The sequence below is a fragment of the Argopecten irradians genome, chromosome 9 (genome assembly GCF_041381155.1).
Source record: "Argopecten irradians isolate NY chromosome 9, Ai_NY, whole genome shotgun sequence".
NCBI classification, from domain to species: Eukaryota; Metazoa; Mollusca; class Bivalvia; order Pectinida; family Pectinidae; genus Argopecten; species Argopecten irradians.
The window spans coordinates 41672546-41689207 of NC_091142.1; the positions used below are offsets into that span (position 1 = coordinate 41672546).

Here is a 16662-nt window from a genome sequence, read left to right on the forward strand (position 1 = left end):
AGCACCGATTTCCAAAAAAAAAAAAAAAAAAGTCCCACGCGCAGGTTTCTGCCTCCCATGACCCGTGCGTGGTGACCTTTAGGGGACTTCCGGTGACTGTTTTTGCTTGTTTGTAGTGTGTACTGTTTGTTATCATCGTGAAAATGGCATCAAACCGAAATCTAGATGCAAGCTGCTTTCATAGATGGCATTTGTAATAACCTACTATCAAAATTGAGTCAAGTTCGAATCCTGTCGGCCGTCGAAAGGATATGGACTGATACCGAAGTTAGCAAATAACGAATTACGTACGTTTTAGAAAAAAACACCAATACGTATTTAGTTTAGATATATACTTCTCTCAAACATACACGTGTAATTCTGGCTGCTCTAGGTCAATACATTCGTGTCGCCTGAGGCTGAATTGCATGGCTACAATTATTCAAAAACATTTTTCTAGAAACTAGGCTTGATTTACTCTAAAAGATACAGACAACGGGAATTAAGTTGGCAAAATAGCAGAAAATCAGTAATAAAATTACAATTAAACATCGAAGTATTAGAGAAGAATACTCTTTCATATGTGGATACATGTATGAAGAATAGGGAAATTCTACCCTAGGTGTCACAAAAAATTGTAAAGCCCTTAGCAAGTCTCGGGTTTTACAACATTTTGTGACCCCCGGGTAAAATATCCCTATCCTTCATATCTACACATGAAAGAGTTTTATACTACGTAACCGCATGGTGCTTATTGAACTTCTGGATAAAATTATATACCTTTATCGTCCTATTGTGCTAAAATCAATTAAATAGTAAATTATTAATAACAAATATATTACATTCCACCACGTGTACGTCTCTGATATACTCTAGGTAACACTCATTATACACAAACAATCCAACAGTAGAGTCATCATTAACACAAAGCCATTCAACTGATACAGGGGAATTAATCTCACCATTATAGTCACTGAATACATAATGAATATTAATATTCTATCTGACTGATAGACTAAGCGAGGGGCCGTGTCAGCTAGATGGATGTTGATCATGAATAGACAATGCGGGTCATGTATATATGAGGCTCCTCATGATGTAGAATAATTAATAAAATCTGACGCCATTTAACCCTTGCCTTACGTGCACTCACCCAGTTCAATTGGCTAGGCTTGTATGCATATTTTGTTTCAAAAAATGACCAATAAAGTCGAGTCATAATTTGTGGCGTTATTTATCTAGATTATTATTTAGGCGAATAACGGTATTTTTATGCTTCAATGCAATATACTTTGGTATGCTGATGGTAAAAAATTCCATGTATTGTCACTTGCTAGTAATTCGCAGGTATTATATTTAGCCCAATGTCTGTATCTAAACATGCCCATCAATAATCATCACCCACAAGGGAGTTATGGGTAATCGATGAAAGTGTCCATGCATCAAGGGACGAGCCACGAGGTTATCACCTTTTTAGACATGCAAGAATCTTGTCATTTTGAAGCTAGCTTATTGTTTTATAGAATGCCTGTACAGATGCGACAATATTCAGTATATTTAGATTATAATATATAAGATGTAATCAAAATACATAAAGATTCAGATTAAAAATCAAATACATGTATTATTAAACTCCTCTAGGAAGAGCAAAGAATCAAATAACTAGAAATGCAAATCTTGCCATGTTGCAGTGAATAGTACAATATAACTCGTTATACAACTGTATAACATTAACTGTTCGTTGGTAGTTTCTTTGGCGGTTTGGAAGATTCAAAGGTGTTTCGAGACTAAATATATCTTGTTGGCATATGGAACCGTAAATCTAGTGCGCTAATGTGAGTCATATGACTTAAGTTATTTGTATATTCGTTGTTCTACTGTATCAACTAAAACGAACGAATTAAAAGATTCTACACAACGAGTATCTCATGCGTAATAAAATTCTGATAAAAATGTGCCTAATACTATCAATTTGAGTAAAAAGATTACTTGAAGCATCGTTTAACACACAAAAGTATACATGTTAAACACGAATGCTTCGGTTATCTAGTTGTTTATATCACTTGTAGGATGCCTACCTCCGACTGATAATGCATAGCTGGCAAACACATCTAAAACTATTCTCTTGTGAAAACTGACTAATACGGAAAAACACAATATGACGTGAACGAGGCAAAAACTACATATGTATCTGATCTCGTTCTTTTTTTACATTTTGGAAAATGTTTCGTCCATAGGGACTCCCAATAGACATGTTTTATTCATGTAATTATCCACAATAGGCCCACTTATTAAAAGCTTTTTTCGAGAAAGAAAAAATCCAATATCAGAGAATGGATTCGCTTTATTTGTTGCATTAATTGCGTATAAAGGTCTATAAGCATTGGAAATTTATTAAAGCAACTCGTTTGTAATATTTGTGAAGAAGATTTCCATAAGTTGACAAAACGTTAATACTGAACGTTAGAATAGTATAACTACAGACGTTGTTACGTCAATGATTTGTTTTATTACGCACATGTTTCATGGATTATTTCTAATTGACAATGATTTTAAGGATACAGTTTGAAATCCATTTGATGTTGTTTATGACAAATTCGCTCTACCGGTAATGGCTGATAACTGCAATGTACTGACACCAATAGCTTACCATCCACACATACTACCAGTAATGGCTGATGACTACAATGTACTGACACCAATAGCTTACCATCCACACATACTAATACCTTGCCATATGACTCAAACAAGTTAATACATAACAATTTATCATGGTTTTCAACGAATTAAGTTACCAACCAATGCAATACTTTCTGATCATACATACTATTACGATTGAACGATAGACGTCATAAATATAACAAATTCTGAATTGTTTTCCAATACAAACAAGTTGGCATTTATATGCGGTGATTATTTCAACTTGCATTTAGCCAGGTAGAGTAAACTGAGTTTACAATTGCTAATGTTTCTTTGTTTTGATGATAATTATATATTATGGCCTGGTTGAGAGGGCACTATTGCGTCAACGTTTTAGAGGGCACTATTGCATTATAGTATTGTAAAGGAATAGAATACATGTAGTACCTACCTAAAGATAATAGTCACAATACTATGAGGCAAAATCGCCCTCTTAACAGGGTTTAAAGTATCACCCTCACGTGTGTATGACCCCTTTCAATCCATCGTTATAGAAACACTTCAAGGGACATATCACAACGCTATTTCTATATCCGAAGCATGTTGTTATAAGTACAACACATAAATTATTGCAGAAATTTGTATTTCTTTAAACGAGGTTCAATTTAATGACTATTGGTAGTTGATCAATATAGAACTAGTGAACTTTCTTCAGTAGAAAAGCAGTATTTGTTTCTTTCCCATAGACCACAGCCTGTCCGCCATCTTGACGTCTTGGTCAAAGTACAACGTTATAAGGGCTTGCGGTAGCGGCGATAGATTCACGTTCAATCTCGCATCTTCAATACTACTAGCTTTCCCGGATACTATTGTAATTAGTAGGCATTCGTGTATCCAATCACAATCCGGTATTATGTCACATGATGTTCTAATGTAAATGAATAATATGCTCAAAGACTTAATCATTTTGAATCACGAATTGAAATATGCATGTGCAAGGTTACTTTGAATAAGTAATTGTGTGATGATACAATTGTAATGAGAACAATCACACTGACAACTACATACTATATACAGAAAAAACGAATTCGAAAAATAAGATTTTCACATACAATGTATTATGTATATACTCTAAACCAACTTTCTATCAGGGTTATTAAGAATGTAGTCTCATGGTAAGGGAGACAGATCATGATTTTTTCATACAGACGCTTGAGTTATGACAGTGCCCCAAGCTCTTCAAGCATTTGAATGACCGTGATTTGATTAATACCCCCTTTTCTGAAGTTTGAATTTATGAATAAATTATTTTATTAGTTTTAAAAATAACAACACAAATAATCCCATCAATCTTAAATTGCTGTTTTAAGGTTAATATATATTGATTAAACATTGTTAATTATTTTAAAACTAAAACTATTGACATCTAGGCTATATTGTAACAGAAAATTCTGCAGTGAGTGTATAAAAAAGTATATATAATAGGGGAGATAACTCTATTGTGAATCCCGTCTTTTTCAATGAAAAATGAAGGTTTTTTGGTGCTAAAAATGCTCTATCTTGACAAATTGTGGTTCAATTTTCTTGAAAATTGACTGATTAAAGGCAACTTTGTCACTTTTTAGTCTGTTATTTTTCTATAAAAATTGAACTTTACAATTTTGATTTATTTTCATTTTGGTGAGAATGTTTTAGGTAATTCACTTGCGTCTTTTTTACCTAATTTCCTCCAAAAATGATCACTAGAAATTAATTATGACGAGAAGTAAAGCATTTGAAAAAAAAGGATTGATATATATCACGTCAATTAAACAATATATATATCGCAGAACATTTCATTAATTATTTTCATTTACGGGGCGGATTTAGTACAGACTAATGCTGTTTTTTCATGTGCAGAATCTACTCAAAAATGGCAAATTTGAATATTTATTTAGAAAAAATGGATGTTAAATGCCGTAATTTTCTGAACAAAAATGGTACAATTTTCTTCCCTCAGTATAATTGTTGTAATTACTTTTGCGCGGATCGACGATCAACTTTGATTGCAAAATTTGCGAAAGTATGTTGAAAAAACTTTTGCGATTCTAACAAATATTTTTTTACTGATAAACTAATTGTGAAGAATATAACTGATATCCTTTCTTTTAGCAAAAAAATTTTTAAAGGAAATTATTTCATATTTAAAGTGACAGATAAGAAACAACTAACGTAGCATTAGCGGCAATAGCCATATCAATATTTCCGTTGACAAGCTACAGCTATGTCGCTTTAGCGCTACGGCACTAATTGACAGAGCTGAATCAATTAGAACGTATGGTTTAATTAATAATTAATGTGATATTAAAGGTACGGTCTTAATGATTCGGATACGATAGATAGTATACACTTGTACACAAGGAGATTCGTAGTTGGGTCCTAGTGTTGATGAGAACAGGTAGTGAAATTGTTATTTTACCCTTTATATATAATACAAAAGTGAAATATATGCTATCCGTAAGCATGAATTATTTCGTTATATGGATTTATTGACATTTTGTGACACGAGTTTTTTGATAGACCTGATAATGACTGTTTGAGCGTGCATTTTTATATGAATTACATAGCATCATTGTAGATATTTACGAGAAAAAAAACCATGTTTCAACCAGTGAAATCGTTTATGGAATATACTTCGATTCATGGACTGGGGCGCATAGCAACCGTAAAACATATCATTCACAAGCTTGTCTGGACTGCTCTATTTATGACCTCTATTGGAATGTGTATATATCAGGTCACACGGCTAGGACAACAGTTCACATCGTAAGTTGTGTTTTATTTTATACCAAAAAAAGATAATAAATAAATATATGAAGAAATATGTAGTTATGAACAAACAATTCAATTTTGCTCTTATCGAACAATTCCATTGGCCTATCTACTTTATCGGTCAACAAAGGGACATCACGTTGCCGTTTGTAACGTTGCTTCTGATTGACTGAAATTTCATTGAAAATAATTCCTCACTTAATTTTGAATTTAAAAGCGGTAATCTATTTAAGACTGAATCATATGACAATATGATTTTTAATACAATCGTATGATTGTATTAAATCTCCATAACATAAAAATATATCCAAATTAATTCTTTACTATATCAACTGAAGCTACAGATAAATGCGTGTATATTGACGTCATATCACATGATACATGTAAAATTGTCATATAATTTGTTGCTTGATGGTTTTTCAAAGTAGTAAAAGTCCATTTAAATTCAATAATGACTAGGAATAAAGTTTGATGTTTGGCAGATTTTTATCATAATTCGTCATTGTTACATGTTTATATGAAAATCAGTGCCCAAAACAAATGAAATTATACAAAAAGGAAGAAAACTTCTATGATTTTACAAAAAATAAAAGATTCATTTTGCCGATGAATACATTAAATGGAAAATCATTTATAAATCAATATGCAGTTATACAAGACTCTTTCATGTGTGCCTAGGAAAAATAGGATGATCATAACATGTAGTAATACCCGAGGCTTGCCGATGGGTTTAAAACAATTTTTGATATCGATGATTGAATATTCTTATCCTTCCTATCCACATATGAAAGAATATTTTCTCTTCCATTTCGACGATTTTTCAGGCAATGAATTTGAGGAAAACGATGACTGCAAATTAATTCTTAAAATATGGTATCTGTGGGATGTATCTAAGATCTAATTGTTTGCGTCCTGTACAATAATACCGGTCTGGTCTCTGAAACAAGCATTAACATTATACCAAGACACACTGCATCAGCCTTGATGTTGACGCCGTGGAGTCACGAGATCGTATTGCATTGGTAGCAATGGATCACATCCTCAGATGACATGGGTGTTTTGCTTGGGATAAACTAGTATTACACCCAAAGGTATGAGAGAAAGTTGAATACTGCGTTGCAGAAACCATTACATACTACTGTATATTTGTTAATATTCCTGGGGGGTAAATATTTCGGTAAATTCGCGTGTCCATCCTAATTAGCGAAGTTTAATACCAAGCAAAGTTAATCAAAATCATGGTTTTACATTTTAAAACCTATCGTCTTAATGACGCTTCCCAAAGCTGCATGCATTATACACGAAAACATACCCCAACAAATAATTTCAAAATAGTAAATCGTGAAACCCGCAAGATTTTACACCCGCGAGATTTACCAACTGTGGAGTAACTGACCAAGTAAGTAAATCTGGAACTGTACTGTCTTCAACCTTAACATCACTCGTTGTTTCAGTAACCCCATCAGTACCACTATATCACTGAAGTCTGCACCCCAGGCGTTTCCGGCTGTTATCATCTGTAATATTAACCCGGCTAGCTTCTCGAAAATTGTCGGGATAAAGGAATTCAACCATATTCTGTCAGAAGCCTCAGACCATAGTATGATTCCATTAGAAAAGTTTAAAAATGCAAGTGGAATGACAGCTTCAGTGAGTATCCTAACTGGTTTTATTTTCATCTTTTAACACATTGTATATCACATTAATTTCATAAATATTTTATCAAAATTTTCAATGCACGGAGTGGCCTCCCTTTGGTACGAAATGATTGCTTATATTTCTATAGCGCGATCTTTGGAAAGATCTTGTTATTTTCATGTGATATCGAGAAATATGCATACTATTATATCTTATTGGAAAAATATTACCGACAACAGTTATATCATATCAATTCGTTCAATATGTACTCCATTAAAACTCAGAGCAGAAGCGGAAATGTTTTAAGCCCGTAGGATACAATTCCACCTGTTTTTTTCTAAGAGTAAAACAATTGCAGATTTCATGCAGTGTATCTAAACATTACTTCATTTGACGTATGGTTTTGTTTTAGTTAGATATTTTTAGTTTAATTAGAACCGTATTTTGTTCATATATTGATATACATCCAATACATTAACATATTTGGTTATCCGAAAACAAGCTTAGAGCTTATAATTATAAATTCCCGTGAAGTTTTAGATTAATGATATTTACTGTGTGTCATTTTAAAATATCCAATATACACTCTAGTGCTGCATATCTTTGTGCTACACAGGCAACATATTTTCACTACAATGTTTTACATGAAGATATTTTTTCTTGTCCCAGTTCACGTGATATTCACATAATTGAAGTTTGGAGATTCAAAAGTAAAAAATACATATAAATACGTATCGGTCATAATAACAAAATGTACCATCGCCATTTCTTCACATTTTGTTTTATTTTGCAGCTGCCGACTTTCAATCACACACCATCTTTTAATTTAAGTAAGTGTTTTCGTCGGTATCAGCTATTCCATAGACGTTTAAGGTTCTGTTACTATTTAAAATTACAAATAAATATAATAACATATTTGGGCTAGCTCATCATAGAATGTGGCCGTTCAATATACACTGGTATCAGATTGTCATGTGGGGAATTCAACCATATTCTGTCAGAAGCCTCAGACCATAGTATGATTCCATTAGAAAAGTTTAAAAATGCAAGTGGAATGACAGCTTCAGTGAGTATCCTAACTGGTTTTATTTTCATCTTTTAACACATTGTATATCACATTAATTTCATAAATATTTTATCAAAATTTTCAATGCACGGAGTGGCCTCCCTTTGGTACGAAATGATTGCTTATATTTCTATAGCGCGATCTTTGGAAAGATCTTGTTATTTTCATGTGATATCGAGAAATATGCATACTATTATATCTTATTGGAAAAATATTACCGACAACAGTTATATCATATCAATTCGTTCAATATGTACTCCATTAAAAGTCAGCGCAGAAGCGGAAATGTTTTAAGCCCGTAGGATACAATTCCACCTGTTTTTTTCTAAGAGTAAAACAATTGCAGATTTCATGCAGTGTATCTAAACATTACTTCATTTGACGTATGGTTTTGTTTTAGTTAGATATTTTTAGTTTAATTAGAACCGTATTTTGTTCATATATTGATATACATCCAATACATTAACATATTTGGTTATCCGAAAACAAGCTTAGAGCTTCCCTTGAAGTTTTAGATTAATGATATTTACTGTGTGTCATTTTAAAATATCCAATATACACTCTAGTGCTGCATATCTTTGTGCTACACAGGCAACATATTTTCACTACAATGTTTTACATGAAGATATTTTTTCTTGTCCCAGTTCACGTGATATTCACGTAATTGAAGTTTGGAGATTCAAAAGTAGAAAATACATATAAATACGATCGGTCATAATAACAAAATGTACCATCGCCATTTCTTCACATTTTGTTTTATTTTGCAGCTGCCGACTTTCAATCACACACCATCTTTTAATTTAAGTAAGTGTTTTCGTCGGCATCAGCTATTCCATAGACGTTTAAGGTTCTGCTACTATTTAAAATTACAAATAAATATAATAACATATTTGGGCTAGCTCATCATAGAATGTGGCCGTTCAATATACACTGGTATCAGATTGTCATGTGGGGAATTTAAATGATATGTTATCAATGAACATATTATATTGTTATATGACTGTGAGTTTTACCGTTTTCTGATTGGTCTAGACCGCTCGGTCAGGTCTTGACAAAATGCAATGTCAACCTGAGACCGATGAACACCTGTTTAGAGGTTGACATTGCAAATCCGGTAACCTGGCTGTAAATAGACGCAGGGAATTCCCTGTCTTTTCCACATTTTTGACCAATCAAAATAGAGCATTGCCGATCATCGGTTAATAGCCAAATCCAACATGGCAGAGAACAGTGAGGTAGGATTAGGAAAGATGTTTTAACACAATTTGTGAAGAATTACAGCAGAAGTACATGCACTAAAAGTACCTACTGAGGATACATGGATGAAGAATTTTTATTTTTTTGTTTAATTAGTCATTGGGCTATCCTTGCTTCAAAATTGTTCCAAGTGGCAAATTTTGTATCATTGTAACTTGTTATCGTTTCATGTAACAAAACAATTGTTGACTTTTTGTAGGTTAATACGAGGAATTGTTAAACCTTTGAAAGGTAATATCTCCCTCGGTCTTCGGACTCGGGGAATATCACCTTTCCCAGGTTTAACAATTCTTCGTATTAACCTACAAAAGTCAATAGTTGTATATTGTTATTGTATCATCATCTTATAAAGATGTTCAGTCGCTGGCAGAGCAAAAACGATACCCATGATATCAAAAATAACTGATTTATAATGCATAAAAGATAATTATCTTGCCCTTGGTGTAAGCACTATAAGAGCTTAATTCCATATAGGGCATAGTGCCATGGATTTTTTTAGGGGCGCAAACTTTGATATTTTTTTTTCCTGTTTTGATATAAGAAACTGAAATTTTTCAATTGTGGTAATGATGTAAAGTAAGCAACTTTTGTAACTGATCAAAAAAAACCTAATTCGTCTGTTCCTGTTTGGGATAGAGAAAATATACCTTGCGTCGGCGGTGAGCATTTTTTATAAAATTGTAAGGGAGGGTATTTTAGCAATTATGGGTAGTCCTTTGTAAAATGGTCAACTGCCTTCAAGATTTCAACATCTAAATAGCACAGCCTACTACGAAATTATCAATGGATTCATCTTTCATTGTTTTAACATAGACCAGTACAGTCACCCTCTCGGAATGGCGAAGAAGCTATTCGAGGCCCGTCTCGCGAATCTGTCAACCGCTAACCTAACAGCCCTTAACGGTGCGTTCGAGGACTTCATAGTGGACTGCAAATACGACGGAAGGAACTGCAGTGCAAAGTAAGTATTTAGAAAGAATTCTACAATGGCTCATAAGAGCCGTCATGGCAACTGCTATAATAAAATGAAGATATACAATTATCTGCTGCTATTGCCAAGGCAACTGCTATAGCAGAACGTACTTATCAACATTAAATTGTCATTTTGCTTTACTGAAAAAGTTTGTTAGCTTTTGGCATGGCTCATACCAACCATTTCGGCATATGTCTAGCTTTGGTAAAAACATCTTACCGATAATGTGAATGTATATATAATTGATGCTATCATGAAGACTGAAATAAACAAGTTTTGCTTAAAATTTGTGTCTTATTTCATCTAAAAATTATTAAAAATTTTGGGCGTTTGTTTAAGTATTTATTAATTAATTAACATCATTCACAGAACTCAAGTTGATGATTGATGTTTTATAAACTTATTTCCCTACAGAGATTTTAAAGTAGTTCGCGATGGAGGACATGGAATTTGTTATAAAAAGAACGAAGACGATTTCCTTACAGAGAATGCCGGTAAAGACGCCGGTACGTATAGCCAATCAATTTGGTGGATTTTGTTCTTCCGATATTTGTCGTTATTTGCTCTTCGTCGACAGAAGTTTCTAGCTTTATTTTGTCAAAACAGGAACGTATATATGCAGGGATTGATATTCATATTCTGTGTAAGCATATGCACAAGTTATTTGCCCTTATGGGTAGGCGTCATGTGTTTGCGAGCGTAACGTCACACTATTCAGAGAAATTGGCGCGAACTTCTCTCATAAAATAATGACTTCACAATGGAGCAAAGGAGGCAACTCTGTAATAAGACAGTATGATGACGGTAAAATGAACTCAGTTGGTAACGGACACGCTACATACGGACACGTCCATTTATGGCGCGTGTTTGCTAACTGCGTTCATACCATATACATTCCATAATGAAGAATAATTCTAAATAAATAAGCAAACGAATTTCATAAGCCTTAATATGTTGTCACAATGACGACATGAAATATTCTGCGTTAAAATTAAATAAATGGAAACCTCAAATTTCAAAGTAGCCAAACTGTTATACATGGACCAAGTGATATCAGAAAAAAATAATGTACATGTACTGTTTTTTTCCTAATTTACATTGTAGTTAGCCCTCGAAGGAGTACACCTGTATAACCTTCATACCTTCACGTGAAAGAGTCATATGATCTTTTTTGAGTTTCTTGTGGACTCTTTTGTAGGTCTTGAAATGATTATTTCCGTGTCCCAAGCAGAGTATATACCATATGTAGCGGAATCAGCAGGGATCCGGATCATCATACAGGATGACGCTACTGAAGTTTTCACCGGGAATGGGTTTAGCCTTCCCACTGGCTTTGAAACTGATATCTCTGTTTCAGTGGTAGGTATTGTCGCTAGGACGATACGTATTTATTATAAAATTTTGTATTGGTTATGATTTTATGCCTCTATTTCTTCGTGTGATAATGATAAGTTTAATGCAAACACTATGAAATGAAATAAAAAAATTCATTGTATATATATTAAACATTACCATCAAGACGATGTGTAATAATGTGTAATAAATAACATTGAAATAAAGAAAACTTGAAATCTAACATCAATCTCTTATTTGAAATGCATAAATTGAAGAATTGTAAACTTTTTAAACGGAAAATTATTCTTCACTTGCTTGAATTACGGAAACTTGGGGACAATATTCATTGGGGGGGGAGGAATCCGGAATATTATGAATTTTTGTGTTTTCGACCACAGACGGAGACAAATAGAGTTGCGGGACCTGAAAATCGATGTGAAAAGGACAGTTTATGGCAAAGGAGATTGGTATGTTTAAAAATTTACTTACAAAATGTAGATTGGGTCTTACATATATTACATGTAGTAGTGTCCCTGTGGTGTTTGATTAAAACGCCTTATCCTGAACTGTTAGAAAATATTATAAATGTAATTGGTTAAGACTAGAAACCTGAAAAGGTACATAATAAATTATCCAATATCGCTTTTCAAACCAGTCACTTTAGTTAGCATTTGATAATGATTGACCTTGTCCTTCATCTCATTTTTATCGGATTGTTCAGTCTGTTTAAAAATTTTTAGAAAAGAACTCAAAATTTATCTTGATCCTTTTTACAAACACCTTGTGCATTTTTTAACTGTTCATATTTTGACACATAAAAATGTTTAAGATAGTAGCAAGAAAATATTTTACAATTAATTAAGCATCTTTATGATTATTTGTACTAAAGATAAAACCACATGGCCATCGTGTATTGGGTTCCGATTTTGAAATTAATCATATCCAGCGTCATCAATTAAAAATAGCTGTGACGATAACGATTCCTATTATAATATCGAGATGGATGGTTGATACTCCTGTGTCAAAACTACACCAGTGGTCACAAACCGATTGATGTGTCGCCGATATAAGAACATATACAAATACTATCTCATTAAACAGGCTTGTATGCGGAACTGCTCAATAGCCCACGCCTCTCGCAAATGCAACTGCGCACCTCACCATGAGTACAGTTACGATATCCAGAACACGTGCGTCACCGTGGCAGGTACCATTGCGTTAAATTGGTCATGCGTCTTTTGATTTGAGATATCGATGTTAACGTTCTTTGTCTGAAGGTTTACGGTGTGGGTGTTAGGTTAATATTTTATTGTGAAATTGAAACATGGTATATCAGTGAGAAATGATCTAATATAAAACTTGAAATAGAATCAAAACTGTAATAGTTACATGTATGTATCCAATTAATAGCTTTTAACACTATACCGCGGTATAGATTTCAAAATGGGAGAAGTTCAACTGTATATAACGTTGTAAAACTTTATTTATTTTAATTGTTAGTTCAGTAAAATATTTTATGGTATTGCAAGGCTTCTTTTCATCCTAGAATTGAACTGTTTGAAGACAGAAACTGAAGCAATGATGAGGAGTGAAATATGTAATGAGTGCAAATTCCCCTGTTTGTAAGTTAAACATTTGAATTATTCAAGCTTAACTTTTATAAAATAAAGATCTGCACCTGTTTGTGGTGAACAAAAAATATTATTGAAAAAAAATCGTTGTTGTGTTTTGACCTGGATAACATGTCGAAAACAAGATTTACCTATCACGCAAAATTTGTATAGAGCTCAAAAATTCTGAAAAATGCCATTAAATATTCCACTTTCTACAGTCCATTTGTTTTCAATAACACACTCAAAAAAGCAAAGCAGACAGACTGCTAAATCAAGGTATCCCATCTTCATAACAATGCCTGTATTTTAATTATAATTTAATGGAGACTGTCAGACTTGATTAAGGCAAATGAAAAATCAAAATCAATTTACGGGGTTTTGCTCCTAATGCACCTAAATATGCTTAAAACTGCATCAATTACACATATCTTATATCTTACTACAGTATAGACGCTAATATTCGCGGGGTTTTTAATTTTACTGAATCGCGCATCTATCCAAATTATTACCTTCAAAATTTATCAAAATCATGGGTTTACATTGCATGTCTATTGAATGAAGATTTCAAATGCTTTCAAATATAATTCGCGAAAACGAATCCCAACGGATAAATTCAAAATAATAAATCGCTAACAGTTACTCCCGATAAATTCAACAACTAGTATATGTACGCCAATGAACTGAAAACTTGTTTATTTCTTATCTGTTCGTCCCCAGTGAGAAAACGTACAAGACATTTGTTTCTATGACGAGATGGCCGTCTAATTACTACAGAGAGGTTCTAGCCACCGACTACAATTGGGGCAGCCAGGTGGATAAAATCAGGTATCACTAACGCGAAACGAAACTACCATATTTGGTTTAAGTAGTGGATAAAATCAAGTGAGGTCTCAAAAACATTAAAACGAAACTACCATATTTGGATTAAATAGTATATAAAATCAGATGAGGAATCGATACATGAAACAAACTACCATATTTGGATTTATTAGTGGATACAATCAGATAAGGTATCTATAAATGTGCCAGTTTTACGACCGTTCTGTACCTTTAATTTAGATTCCTAATAGCAAATTATTATAAAAACCACAGAAAGCTCCTGAACATAAGAGCTCCCCCCCATTCTTCTGTAGTTCTTTCCGACTGAAATGCTCATACGTTGTCTGAAGAAATCTGTCGAACTGGGACCAGATAAGAAATGACAGACAATATACCATATACCATTGGATACTAAAAGTACGTGTTTGTTAATTTCAGTCAACATCATCGCATTTGATAAAGGTAATTGATATGACTTTTGACGAAAGACCAAATTGTTGTATTATGTTGAATTTTATTGTAAACCGTTTTTTAAGTGACGTATCCATTTACATTTCAGAGCTGATTACATGCGAGTTCGTGTGTTTTTCTCATCATTGACGAAGGAAATCATCGACGAAGAGCTGTCTTATACAGTGAGTCTAATTAATAGTGGTAAATTAAACAAACGTAATTATTATAAAGCTATATAAGGACAATGCTGCAAAAACGGAATCAGTATATGTTTCATAAGTGATATGAGGCAAAGAGCATGACAGTAAACTCCCAGCAACCAAGCTTAATCAAGGATATTATCAGTTTGTTTCTCATAACCGTAATCATATCATTTTTCGCGACTACCTAATTGCACGATTTACGTTTCAATAACAGTACCTGGGGATAAACTTTCACGGATGTTTAGATTGAATTATAATACATTCCAATGTAAGTATGGGAAGATATTAATTTGCTGAAATTAACCTTCGCGAATTTACTATAGTAAAATTAGCGAACATAAATTTTATGCGAAAGAAAGGTGGTTTACTGTATTGTCTCCTCATCATAGTGCTATCTCACTAAAACGAAACACACAGGCAAACATTCCGCGCAGTATATCTGACCCGTTTACGTTAACAAACTAGGTAGTTACCCCACATTTATAATTCTGAAGTACATTCGAGACACTTAGTCTAGTATGTTTAGGTAAGAGCCTGGGTGATAAGGATGATACTCCATCTTATAAAGATTTAATATTTGTTTCTTAAACTAAGTTTTGGCGGAAAACGTAATGGAATCCAATAGGTAAAGCCTATACTTTCTGTTGGTGCGTTCGCGATACAAAAAGTTTTATTATTATTTGTCTCGTTACAGTAACATCGTACGACAAATAATCGGTAACGCGTTATGGCGCACAGCCGATATATCTTATTGTTAATTCGATCTGCAAAAAATCTTGATATGAAATATCACATGAAATTGACCTGAAATTGACCTGAATTGACCCGAAGACATTATGCTTGAATACCGTTTTGCTGTCTCACAGCTTCTCTTACCAAATTGTTTTGGTGTCTTTGCAGTCGGAGAATTTCGTCAGTGACATTGGCGGACAACTAGGACTGTGGGCTGGGTTATCTGTCCTTAGTGTGGCCGAGGTCCTCGAGCTCATTGTCCTTTGGATAACATACTGCTGCAAAAGGAAAAGCCGGACCAACCATTCCGATATACCGGAGAAACTGGATGAATGAGACGGCTTGAACGGGTTAGACATTATCTATGGTCATGCAAGCGGAAGTAGAAGCACCAATAAAGCGGAAAATGAGAAACTGACGACTAGTATGTTATAATATCTGGACATGCGAGCGGATCTGTAAAATCTTGGCTTGAAATGACATTCATTTTTACCCTACATTTGATGACTATACAAAAAATAGGTTTGTTCATTAACTTAGCTGATCCAATAGGAGTGTCTGCTGGTTATTTTCTTTTTACTTGTGAAATAGCTGAATACTAATCTATAAAAATTATATGTTTATTACATTGTATTTACTTAACATCTGGTATTTCTATAAATAGACGTGGGGTGATTTTTTTACAATACGAACATTTAGCTCAATTTATGAATACCTAACTTATATGTTGCCACATGCTTGTGAAGTGGGTGCTTTATCCTTTAGTGAGTTTACCTCAAAGACAATCTTTTGTTTTTTCTTTTTATAATCATTAGATATCCATATGGAACGATCACTGTTTTATATCATGTAATGTATACATCCTATTTACTTTGTACATGTTATGCATTACCTACGACTATAACACCATGCTCTTACATCCGGAACCAACAAAATTGATTCGTGTATGTATATAACTTGTTTTGCAATAGATGTACAGTAGAGAAAATAGAGTATTTTATTAATAAATTTAGAGCAAGTGTGACGTCGGAGAATAAAAATAAATTTCTTGTGAAAAAGTAACATCAATGTAATTGTTATGATATCTTTTAAATGTTATTGGACTGCTTTATGCTTCCATTTCTTCTAGTATTTCATAGTCAT

The 16662-nt window shown here is 33.4% G+C and overlaps 1 protein-coding gene across 1 annotated transcript; it reads left to right on the forward strand.

Annotated features, from left to right (window-relative positions):
• The first annotated feature begins 5048 nt into the window (after positions 1-5048).
• Positions 5049-16581, forward strand: LOC138330989 (degenerin-like protein asic-2). The gene is made up of 12 exons (XM_069278454.1): positions 5049-5424; positions 6885-7080; positions 7862-7898; positions 10205-10352; positions 10779-10870; positions 11563-11723; positions 12098-12166; positions 12801-12906; positions 13246-13321; positions 14030-14137; positions 14691-14766; positions 15688-16581. Exons 1-12 carry the CDS (start codon positions 5258-5260, stop codon positions 15853-15855), a joined length of 1404 nt encoding a protein of 467 aa, XP_069134555.1. The 5' UTR covers positions 5049-5257; the 3' UTR covers positions 15856-16581.
• The last annotated feature ends 81 nt before the right edge of the window (positions 16582-16662 follow it).

Bases quoted from the DNA above. Each gene is read 5' to 3' on its own strand.
- LOC138330989 (XM_069278454.1), top strand. From the start codon at position 5,258: ATGTTTCAACCAGTGAAATCGTTTATGGAATATACTTCGATTCATGGA. The intron at 5,425-6,884 runs GTAAGTTGTGTT...TCGTTGTTTCAG, and splicing joins CTAGGACAACAGTTCACATC to TAACCCCATCAGTACCACTA. The intron at 13,322-14,029 runs GTAAGTTAAACA...GTTCGTCCCCAG, and splicing joins GAGTGCAAATTCCCCTGTTT to TGAGAAAACGTACAAGACAT.